The 12,661-nt window shown below is 38.0% G+C and overlaps 1 protein-coding gene across 1 annotated transcript in view; it reads left to right on the top strand.

The window, feature by feature from the left end:
* The window catches only part of DSTYK (dual serine/threonine and tyrosine protein kinase), a 98,860-nt gene extending 95,004 nt beyond the window's left edge, over window positions 1-3,856 (top strand). The window contains exons 12-13 of the mRNA XM_075853781.1: window positions 1,500-1,634; window positions 2,363-3,856. Of these exons, the coding sequence (XP_075709896.1) occupies window positions 1,500-1,634; window positions 2,363-2,544 (317 nt within the window). The 3' untranslated portion in view covers window positions 2,545-3,856. The remainder of the gene's footprint in view (window positions 1-1,499; window positions 1,635-2,362) is intronic.
* The last annotated feature ends 8,805 nt before the right edge of the window (window positions 3,857-12,661 follow it).

The following is a 12,661-nucleotide window of genomic DNA, read 5'->3' as shown; positions in this document are numbered from 1 at the left end:
AGGGAGCATGAGACTTTTTTTTTTTTAACTCGCGGGAAAAAAAACGCCTCAATCTACCATTTGAAATCAAGGGGAGGCGATTTTGGCAGTCTTTTTGGTGCGATTTCCGCAATCAGAAACGGCGCCAAAAAACTGAAGTGAGCCTTGTATTTCCACAGTGTACAAATACGCTGCAGAAAACCGTAATGTCCAATGGGAAAAATATTTTGCTTTGCAGAATTTTCTTTTCCAATTGACTTACATTGTAAAGTTTTCTGCAGCGTATTTTCACGCTGCAGAAATAAAAGGCAAATACTCTGAAATAAGTCCACCTTGGCATATTCCCACCAAAAGCGAAGTCTTGATTTGTTACTATGGTATAGGCTTCCTGTAGTGGTTGTGTGTGAAAGTTGTAGTTAAGTTTGATATTATTGTTAAGCTTTTGAAAATGAGTCTTTATGATAAACACTAGTGATAGAATACCTTTGATTGTACCCAGTACACCATTTTGTACACCGCATGCAATATTTTACCTAGCGCGTGCAAGTTGTGCTTTACCTAATTTTGTTTCCAGACTTTACTTGCCTAAGGTCCTGTTCACATCTGTTACGGGTTTCCATTCTGCTCAGTCAGAGGAGCAGAACAAGGAAAACCGGAAGAGACTCTTCCGTTGCAACACTGACCCCACCGGCGGAACCCATTTCCTGTAATGGGTTCAGTCAGGCTCTCCGTGGGTTTCCTGGAAACCATAGCGCAGCATGCTGCGCTATTGTTTCCGGCAAGCCCTGACAGATCTGCGACGGAGGCTCCATTAGGGGCCTCCATCGCAGATGTGAACAGGGCCTCAACTGAAATGGCAGCCTTAGGGCCTGTTCACATCTGCGTTGGATCCGGAAGAGATTACCGGAAACAATATTGTTTCCATTAAAATCACGGACACCCTGACGGAAAGCTGACAGAACCCATTAAAGTCAACTGGTTCCGTCCGCTACTGGTGGTGTTCGTCATGCAACGGAACCGTTGCTTTTGGTATTTCCTTTTTCTGCTCTGAAGGAGCAGAACAACGGAATGACCCGACGCAGATGTGAACAGGGCCTTTTTTTGATGCAGTCAGAAGATTATAAAATGTTTTTTTTTTTTTGTTTTTTTTTTAAGGATTAATAGGATTCTTCTGACATAATCCTTAATCCTCAAACTGGGGGTTTAGACTGTAGGCTGTGAATATAAACCTACTGTGTTGAGATGACGGTTATAGAGATTGTGCTTTTGCTCTGGTGGTCTCTAGTTTTGGTGGGCTTCTGGCGGACTAGTTGAATTGAGCACATTGCTTTTATGGGAAATATACTTTTTTTTGCGTTCATGTTGAAGTTACGCATGGACTGCATCCACGTATTAATACCTTCTATGTTGAACTACTCTGTACATATATGCAGTTTCTGCATACATTAAATAATTATACACCACAGGATGGCTGACATTTTTTAAATTTTTTTTTTTTATTGCTTTGCTCTTTCTTTTAGGAAAATACGACAATTCTGTAGATGTTTACGCTTTTGGCATCCTGTTTTGGTATATTTGCTCAGGATCAATCAAACTTCCAGAGGCATTTGAAAGATGTTCAAGTAAAGACCATCTATGGAATAATGTCAGAAAAGGTAAACTACTACTTGGCAAAATGTGTCATTTCATGGTCAACTAGTTGTGCGTGGTGGTTGTTTTTTTTTTTAGGCCCGATGTAAGACAGCCAGTGATTTAAGAACTGTCAAATATTAAATGTTTCATGTGTTAGACTCTATGGGGGAGTTTCTTAAAGGGAACCTGTCAGCAGTTTTGAGGCCTCAAAATTGCTGACACTGTGATTATAGGGGAGGGTAAGGGTGTTTTAAACATACCTTTTTTTTTCTTGGTCACTCGAGCTGCATGACCGAGAAACAGACGTATGATTCCCCCAACACAGCGTTTTTCAAGCGACGCTCTCTGGTCGGAGTAATGACTAGTGGCCAATCAGGAGACAGCTAGAGCAGTCAGGGGCGGCACTTGCAGCATGCCGTGCAGGAGCACATGAACAAAGTCCCGCCTCAGTGGCACTTGCGATTGGCATGCAGGGGGAATTTATAGAAAGAGAAATTTCTGCCGAGGATGGTCTTTCTTTTTTTTTTAAGTGGCGAAGACCGTGTAAAAATCATTGTCACAACTTTTTCTAAAGAACAGGGTTTTTGCATGAACTGCGACTTTTCTACACGTAGTGTTTGATGAATTTTGTTTAGACTAATTTTGGTTTATATGAATATGTAGATAATCTGCGGTAGCAGAAGTAAATTGCTTAACGATGGCGTTCCTCTGACATTGGGATAAAGTTGTTACACTTATGTTTTGCTCATAGGTGCACGTCCTGAGAGGCTTCCTGTCTTTGATGAGGAGTGCTGGAAGCTGATGGAGGCGTCCTGGAATGGGGACCCCTCTCAACGACCCCTTCTTGGCATTGTGCAGCCTATGTTACAGGGTATCATGGACCGACTTTGCCACTGCCAGGAATCTAACAAAAACTTGGAAGATTCTACCTGAAAGCAAGCCACTTGTGTAGCACTTGTGGATGTGCAGATGCCACCTATTGACTCCCTTTACGTCAGGAAGGTGAAGGCTCCTTGTATGACCTGGCATTCCTAGCCCTGTGCATTCTGTCTAGCAATAGAAAGAAGTATGTAAACTGAAGATGAGCTAATCCATTTGCACACTTGTAGTCGCCCTTCTATCCTATTCACTGTCATACAGGAGTGGTGACTTTCGGGCAAACTTGCACACATCAGCCAGACTACGACGTGAAGAGGTTCTCGTTCATAGGATGTTCATGCGTTTATTTCCATGGGTGCTGAAAAACTTTGTGAACCATCTCCTGAGCGTGTTATTGTGATGGATTCTTGTACCTTCCATGAAAAGTCATTATTGTGTGGTGGCTTTCTTGATTGGGAAAGAATTTTATGTGCTAAATTGAGCCCATTACTGAAATAAACACTATTGGGTTGTGCCGGAGATATTCCCTTTGATAGACTATTTCCTCCCCTTTTAAAGACAAATTTCCGCCTAATTTGCCATTCACTCCGCCAACTTCTGTTTTCCCAAAATGGTTCAGTTCTCTGGTATCGCAATGAGCTGTTATATACTACACAATGCATTCAACCCAAGGTGTGGAAGACCCGATTGGATTTTCGAATTCATCGTGATTTGTGCATAGTTTGTGTTTAAAAGTGCTGCACATTTTATACGCACTTGTTTTTTAATGTTTTTCAGGATATTTTCATTTTAATTCTGTTACGTTTTTGAATCCTCCGAGGAGAAAAAAAGAAATCTCCTCCAGCTAGTCATCCGGTAAAGTTTATAACGGAATGTTATAGGAGGGATTTCTGTAAATGAAACCTAATCATTGGATAATGAAAAGGTAAAAGAATACGCTTTATTTACGGAAGACTGGAAACCCCTTAAACCAAAGTTTTTGTTGCCTGGTACCTACATCCTAAGTATTTATTCCAACGAGTCTTCTCCCACAATGGTTTTTAAGCATTTCACTCTGCACCAAGGACCAGTAACATTGACAATACTAATATTTCTCTACGTATTGTGCAATTGTTTACCTAGTAATGTAACACTATCAACCATGAGCGGTGGCTATAGCTTACTGTCCTGTAATGTACTGTACTTGTATTGCTTGTTTGTATTGTTATTATTATTGTGATTTCTGTTTTTCTGAGTTAAACCAACACAAAGGACTTGACATGTAAAATATGGCTAAAATGGGCCCCTAGTTTTAAAAGAAATTTACAAACTCAGTTTATTCATTATTTTATTAAAAGCTCAAATAATAAACCATGCCTTGCTAATACATTGTGTTGAGTTTCACATGCAACCTATAGGTATTAGAAACGAAAAGTTACAGAAGTATTTATCCTGAGCTGCTGATCTCCAGGGTAGCCCCTACTCTTGCAGAGGCAGATCACATTCTTGTTAATGATGAATTGCATATTTTCATCTTGTTGCATAGATGATCCTGTTGACTGAAGCTTGAAGACATATACAGATCGGACTTTTGTTGCCTGTTTTAAGATTTTCTTTTTCTTAAAGTTTGAGATGCTTTACCCGAGCAATCTGTGCTAAAACAAGTTAGACTATACCAAAAACTTTATAGACGATGAGGGATGGTGTCTTCTTAAAGGCTATGTACACCTTTGACATAGTTATACTTTTTTTTTTTTTTTAAACAAAAATGTGTATCTGTGATTGGTGCAACTTCCTAAATACATTTTATTAAAAATTATTTGCACTTTGAGATACAGCTGCTTTGTATTCTGTATACAGAGCAGCTGTATCGTGTGCTAAGACCTGAATTCGTCAGGTCTACGGAACTGACTGGTTCAGTGTCATTGGGTCGTGCGTGTCTGCGTATCGCAGGGTTCACCTGTAATCTATCACATCTAAGTTATGTCAGAAACGCAGGACCCGCTGACACAACCAGTCAGTTCAATAGACCTGACTAATTCAGGTCTGAGCGCACAATACAGCTGCTCTGCATACAGGGTACAAAGCAGCTGTAGCTCAAAGTACAAATAATTTTTAATAAAATGTATGTAGGAAGTTGCACCAATCACAGATACACATTTTTATTTAAAAGTAATATATAACAATGTCAAAGGTATACATAGCCTTTAAAGGAATGATGTTCCATAAATACAGAACTAATCACAGTGAGACCCACTTGATGTCAAGGAGACAAGTAGAATTTCAGAGAATTGTTGAGTTGCCACAACTTGTTTTTAGGTATACTATGATTGCAGTAGGAGGCTATCGTGGCGTCCGTTTCCAGAACAAAACTAGTAGGCAGCTGGCTCCAGTGAAGAGAAGAGCAGCCTGGTGGGGTTTTCCCAGCTATTTTAGATGGAATATTTAGAAAATACATGAGGGATTTAAATGGAACATAAAGATCTTGGCTACCGTAATTAGAGTGAACCATATTTCCTGTTAAATAAGACCCTGTTCTACCCAGATTTTCAGCGCACTTGCCTAAGGCTCTGTTCTGACGTTCCGTCTGAGCTTTCCGTCAGAACGGGACACTGAACAGACACAAAGGAAAACCAGAGGTTTCTGTTTCCATCACCATTGATTTCAATGGTGACTGATCCGGTGCCCGTGGTTTCCATTTGTCACTGTTGTGCACCGGTCCCGTCGTTTTGCCAGAAGCAATAGCGTAGTCTACCTAAGCAATTTATTATATATGCATTAAAAAGGAGTACATGTCTCTCACTTTTGTCTGGCATAACAAAGACTTCTAAAAGCTGGTATAGAAAAGTAGATCAAATAAAATAGTTTACAAAATTACTGAAGTATTCTTGTGAATAAACTTGAACGGTTTATCATGGAAGTGTCACTTTAAAGAGTTCGAGTGTAACAAAAAAGCATCTACGCGTTTCTCCTAAGGTGGTAAATTGCCTGTCTGGTCTCAACAGTCAAGCTAAGGCCACGTGCACATGATGCGTATAACGTGCAGATTTCCCTGGGTAAATTGGCAGTGTAATACATTACCAGCAAAGTAAAGGAGATTTCAAGTATCTAAATATTGCATAATTTTTCTGCACCTAATCAATTTATCTTGTGTTTGTCTCAGAATTGTATCTGACAAGTTTATTAAAGAAAAAATATGTAGAAAGTGAACAAAGTGCGTATTTTACCTGTGGAATTACCGGTTACGTAATGTGTGCATGTAGCCTAAGGGTGGTAGAAGTTATGTACAACACCCCCAAATGCCTTTCCAGTGGGGGCTGGACTCCTAGGTGTGAATAAGGCCTAAAGGGTCTGTTCTAATGAGATCCTCTTGTTCGACCATTTCATCTACTTTACAATATAACCCTCATTTGAGAAGTTGCTGAATGCATCTTAGTCAGTCCTATATTTATTTATTTGAAAATAAATGGAAATTTCACTCACTGACTAGCAATTAGGAAAAGGACTAAATAGATCTAAGCCGTAAGAGAACAAAATGAGTTATACTAGAGCCAATTCCAAGTGTGACCAATGATAGCGCTTTGTATATTGCATGGTCTCATCGATACACAAAAAACTGGTTCAACCCCCACTTGTCTTGCTTCTAGTCCAAATCTGGTTCCCTTCATTAACCATTTGTGGCATATAATACAAAGTAAATTTGTCACCACCTCCCCAATCTACACGTACCATAGAATAGGCTAGAAACCTTGGTAATAAATTAATATGAAACTGGACGATTGGGCTCCATCTTTGAATTGGGTATGTCTTTAAATTAGCTTTACCAATGTAAACTACATTAAGGTTCCCATAGACATTAGTCAGCGGCTTTATGTAATCCCAAATGACACGAACTAGAACGCGACCAGAATGGTCGAGCCTGTGTCTTGGAAGGAAACAAATGGTTATTTGCTGACTATTTCCCCTGAGATCATTCTCGTGGAAGTCTGTAGTCACATTTCTGGGCAGCATCAGTCTCCTAATGATGTGAACCGCTGCCAATTTTGGGTAACTGTCATCTAATGCAGTGTCACCAACCTGATGTTTCAAAACTACCACTCCCATCAGGCCTTGACCATTGCAAGCTGTTCTGGCATGTTGGGAGTCGTAGTTTGGCAACAGCTGGAGAGCCTCTGGTTGGAAAATACTGTTCTAGTATCTGGGTATCAAACATGAGCGAACTGTCCTACTTGACAGACTGCAGAGGAACTGCTACAACATCGCATAGGAATTTTGTTTTCTCTTACAAACCCATAAAAGTGGAATGAACACCATTAATGGCCATACTGTTCTCAAAGTATAAATTCAATAAAATCCTAGTTCTAGCAAGGTATGGGAAAGCTGATTTTATATCAAGGGTTCCTGTGTGCATTTTACATATAGTTGCTGTAAAACAGCTTTGTGTCCTACATATAAATGAAAAATGTCCCTATAGCGGACAAATAATTTTAGAGATTCTGCCGTTTGTCTTTTTTCTTATATACATTTTTGCGTGTATGTTGGTATACTGCACTTTTAAGAAAGGGGGATATTAAACTGCAGTCCCTTCTATAGCACATCTACTCTGTGGATCTATTTACTCAATTTAGCACTTTTTTATTTTTTATTTAATTTTTTTTAAAGCAAGTTTTCCTTCACTCCACATTGTTAACCCTGTGTGAATAATGAACTCTATGTAACAGAGGGACAAGCACATCTCTATATCTTTACACTGCTCTAGACCTGGGAAGTGCATAAGGAGCAAATCCCTAAAGTAGATCTATCAAAATTGCTTCCTTCACCGGCAGATTACCTGTGTCCGCTGTTCCATAGGTGGAACATTGGTTGCTGTAAATCTCAAATAGCCCTAAAAGCTTAATATTGCATTATTCCATCATATAATGTCATCTCTAAATATCATATATTAGGTAACTGTTTATGCGGTTTCTTAAGTTTGGTCTAGATCTAAACGGTGAATTTGTTTTCACGAACAGCTTTGATAGCAATCGTTCCTATTTGAATTCTGTTGTATTGTTTAAAAAATAAATAAAACAAAAGGCAACATTTTCGAACATGCTTCCTAGTGATTTTCGTTTTCCCACGTATCAAAATTGTCTGATCGGTTGCATTGTCGCTAATGGCAACCTATCACAGTGCAGCTTTTTATTTTTCCAGGGCCTTGATTGGTTGCTATGGACAACAGGGCCAGCTTTTCTATTCCACTTTTAATAAATAAGGCCCCTATGAGTCCTATCTTGCAACATGGGTTGTGCTATAAAATGTTCTGAATTTTCACGTTTCTATGACTTCTCCAGAACACTAAATAAAATCTGACTGTAAATGTGTATTTTATGAGAATGTCACTGTAGTTATTTTTTATATATGTACTACATGTAAAATATTATTTAGACTACACACTGTATTGTGCAATTTACCATTAAACTCCTTAATAAGATTCATACTTTGTCGTTTATACTTTTTACGGGAGGGAAATTATTGCATTTGTATTGGCAATGGGCATCTGTGTAATCTGGTCAAGGCTATTTTCGGGTAATATATAAATTATTGACCCTCCTGCTAACCGGTTTCTGGGTAGTTTGCGAGTTTTCACGCTACTGGAGCTTCCGGGACCGGAGCAGTTGTGAACGGGGTGTTGGCGCTAGAGCGAGTGTTTTTCAAAGGGCGAGTACCTGTTTTTTATTTTATTACCTCTCCTGACCGCCTGCAAAACTTGATATCTCCCAGGTAACCCCTTTAATAGTGGACATATGATGGATGCTGTATAATGTATAGATATATGAATAATAAATGATGGCTGAATTTATGATGAATTGAAGTACTGTATGGATGAGAAATTATGATAGGAAGAAATTGAGACAGCACTCTAAAATATTCAAAAATAAAAATCCTTTTATTCCACGCAACGTTTCAGCTCAGTACGAGCCTTTCTCAAGCATAACAGTGTGACACTCAAAATCACAAAGCCAATTACATATACATTATAAAATCGTGAGAAAATGATACATCAAATATGCATAACATTATATCAATGGAATCCCCTATAGATATGACAATACATATATAGGGAAATATATGTGAAACATTAAATGTGTTTAATATAAATAGTGTGTTTATTATAATAAGGCCAATCAATCGGATGGGCTACATGTGTGTGGTAACATGTGAACAATGTCGAAAGACAGGTGAATATTATAAAATTTAAGTTAAAAACATCTTACCCTCACTGGATCGGCTGATGGCATTTTACACTCTCTACTACGCAGATCTAAACGTTATGTAATCCAATCACCTGTTGGTGTGAGTCATCGCACAACGCGTCATATCGCGCATATGAGTCGTGTGTTTCATCAGTTCGCGCATGCGCGAAACTCACTGACAATACTCGGCGCCATTTTGGGAAAGGGCAATACCACCTCATACGTTATAAGTCCATGTTATCCTCTCATACGTCTGCAAATGTATATGCATATATATATAAATATAATTAGCCATATAAACAGCGATATATAGTGTATAGAACACCTCTATAATTTGAGAAGAGATTAGAAATATTATGTCCCTATGAAGATGTACAGTAAATAATAAATCCAAATATCCCATAATAAATATAGAAATAGGGATATTGAAATATACAATCATAGTACATAAATGCAAAACAACTGCATCACCAGAAAGATAGTATTAATTTAGAGGTAAATCATGGACAAATGTAACATATGGATAAAGTATTTAGAATAGGGTACATGTAATAAAGCATAGGAGCAGTGTATATGTATAGCTTCAACCGATCCTTGAGGCAGAACTTTGAGAAAAATATCTGAAAAAAAGAAAAAGGAAATATAAAGTATTTTTCAAAATATTGATGGTATAGCTAGACCAAAATATTATAAATAAAATATATAAAGAAATATATATATATATATATATATAAAAGGTATATTCATAGTACAAAATGGTCAAACTATTATTGATTTCCTAACCACAGAAGAGGGGGAGGAATGCAGGGAAGATGGTAAACCCACGGGCAGATGTTCATATCAAAGTACAACTCTGGGCTATCTAGAGAAACTTGGAAAAATCTTGAAATCCATATTAAGACCTCTAGGGGATAAAGTGTCTAATTTAAAGATCCACTCAAGCTCCAACCGTTTCAATTTTGAGATCCTATCACCGCCACGTCTATGGCGCGGTACATGATCTACGATGTGTAATTTGAAGTCATTCTCCCCATGGTTTTTTTCAACAAAATGTTTAGGTAAGGGTAGGTCAATTTTCTTAGTAGGAATTGTGGACTTATGATTATTTATTCGTTTTCTGCAATCCAGAGTAGTTTCACCTACATATAATAATTTGCAGGGACATTGTATGATGTATATTACATGATCCGATCTACATGTTAGATGATGTCTGATTTTATGTATAGTACCTTTAATAGGATGTGTAAAAACCTCCCCCCTGACTATATTTTTACAATTCTTACACCCTAAACAGGGAAAACAACCAAGTTTTTTAGGGGCCAATACAGACTGATAATTCTTAGCCATAGATCCCACATCAGCATGTACTAAACGATCTCTTAAATTTTTGGTCCTGCGATAGGCCATACGTGGTGGAGCCTCAAATTCCGGGATCTTACTATAGGACCTCCTAAGTATCCCCCATTCATTTTTAATGATTCTAGCGATTTCATTGCTCGTGTGGGAGCACGTGGACACTAATCTTAATCTATGGGAAGGTGATTGTTTCCTATTTTTCAAAAGGTCAGGTCTCAAAATCCCATCTACTTTCAATCTCTTATTGTCTAATAGTTTCCTAGGGTAACCACGGTTCTTAAATTTTTGAGACATATCTCTCAACCTGATGTCGAGAGTTGGAGGATCCTGCACAATCCTCTTCACCCTCAACATCTGGCGATAAGGGAGAGAGGCAATCATGGGGTGTGGATGACCGCTTTCAAACTTCAACAGATTGTTGCGATCTGTGGGTTTGCTGTATAAATCAGTAACAAGTTTATGTTCCTGAATAAAAACTCTATCAAGAAAATTTAAAGATGTTGCTGATGAATCCATAGTGAATTTGATATCATCCATATCATTCAAAAAGGCAAAGAAACACTCCAACTCTACTTGAGAGCCTGTCCAAATGACGAAGACGTCGTCTATGTATCTCCACCACCTCAAAACCTTAGTGAAGTGAGGAGAGACATAGACGGCGCCTTCCTCTAGGGCAGCCATAAACATATTCGCGTATGTGGGAGCCACGTTAGATCCCATGGCCGTACCCCTTCTTTGTGCATAAAAAGTATCACCAAACAAAAAATAATTTTCTGTGAGGACAATTTCCAATAGACACATGAGGAGGTTAATACATTCATGGGTGTAATTTGACTGCTGTAAAGCTTCAGATACAGTACGAAGACCTCTAGTATGATTAATTGAAGTATAGGGACTACATACATCGAATGATACGAGTATGCAGTCTCCTAGTTGAACCTCATCCAATTTAGTCAAAAAATCAGTAGTATCCTGAATATAGGACTTAGCATTAATAGCAAAATTTCGCAACATTTTATCCAAAAAAATGGCTATCGGTGAAAAGACAGAGCCACAACCAGATATAATGGGTCTACCAGGGGGGTCAACCAACGACTTGTGGATTTTCGGAAGGCAGTACAGCACTGGAACCACCGGATGCCGCACCATCATAAATTCCAACAGATCCCTATCTATAATGCCCGCATGGTAGGCCTCAATTAATATTTCATCAACCATGGGGAGAATGACTTCAAATTACACATCGTAGATCATGTACCGCGCCATAGACGTGGCGGTGATAGGATGTCAAAATTGAAACGGTTGGAGCTTGAGTGGATCTTTAAATTAGACACTTTATCCCCTAGAGGTCTTAATATGGATTTCAAGATTTTTCCAAGTTTCTCTAGATAGCCCAGAGTTGTACTTTGATATGAACATCTGCCCGTGGGTTTACCATCTTCCCTGCATTCCTCCCCCTCTTCTGTGGTTAGGAAATCAATAATAGTTTGACCATTTTGTACTATGAATATACCTTTTATATATATATTTCTTTATATAGTTTATTTATAATATTTTGGTCTAGATATACCATCAATATTTTGAAAAATACGTAATATATTTCCTTTTTCTTTTTTTCAGATATTTTTCTCAAAGTTCTGCCTCAAGGATCGGTTGAAGCTATACATATACATTGCTCCTATGCTTTATTACATGTACCCTATTCTAAATACTTTATCCATATGTTACATTTGTCCATGATTTACCTCTAAATTAATACCATCTTTCTGGTGATGCAGTTGTTTTGCATTTATGTACTATGATTGTATATTTCAATATCCCTATTTCTATATTTATTATGGGATATTTGGATTTATTATTTACTGTACATCTTCATAGGGACATAATATTTATTTCTAATCTCTTCTCAAATTATAGAGGTGTTCTATACACTATATATCGCTGTTTATATGGCTAATTATATTTATATATATGCATATACATTTGCAGACGTATGAGAGGATAACATGGACTTATAACGTATGAGGTGGTATTGCCCTTTCCCAAAATGGCGCCGAGTATTGTCAGTGAGTTTCGCGCATGCGCGAACTGATGAAACACACTGTGACTCATACGAAATCGAGAGGATCTGACGCCATCTATATGGAACACGAAAGGGTGAATGGCCCTCTTCTAAAATGGCGATTTACGCTATGAGTGGGCTATGCGCATGCGCGATATGACGCGATGTGCGATGACTCACACCAACAGGTGATAGGATTACATAACGTTTAGATCTGCGTAGTAGAGAGTGTAAAATGCCATCAGCCGATCCAGTGAGGGTAAGATGTTTTTAACTTAAATTTTATAATATTCACCTGTCTTTCGACATTGTTCACATGTTACCACACACATGTAGCCCATCCGATTGATTGGCCTTATTATAATAAACACACTATTTATATTAAACACATTTAATGTTTCACATATATTTCCCTATATATGTATTGTCATATCTATAGGGGATTCCATTGATATAATGTTATGCATATTTGATGTATCATTTTCTCACGATTTTATAATGTATATGTAATTGGCTTTGTGATTTTGTACTACATATA

The sequence above is a fragment of the Rhinoderma darwinii genome, chromosome 2 (genome assembly GCF_050947455.1).
Source record: "Rhinoderma darwinii isolate aRhiDar2 chromosome 2, aRhiDar2.hap1, whole genome shotgun sequence".
Classification (NCBI taxonomy): domain Eukaryota; kingdom Metazoa; phylum Chordata; class Amphibia; order Anura; family Rhinodermatidae; genus Rhinoderma; species Rhinoderma darwinii.
This window is presented reverse-complemented; position numbering and strand designations above follow the sequence as displayed.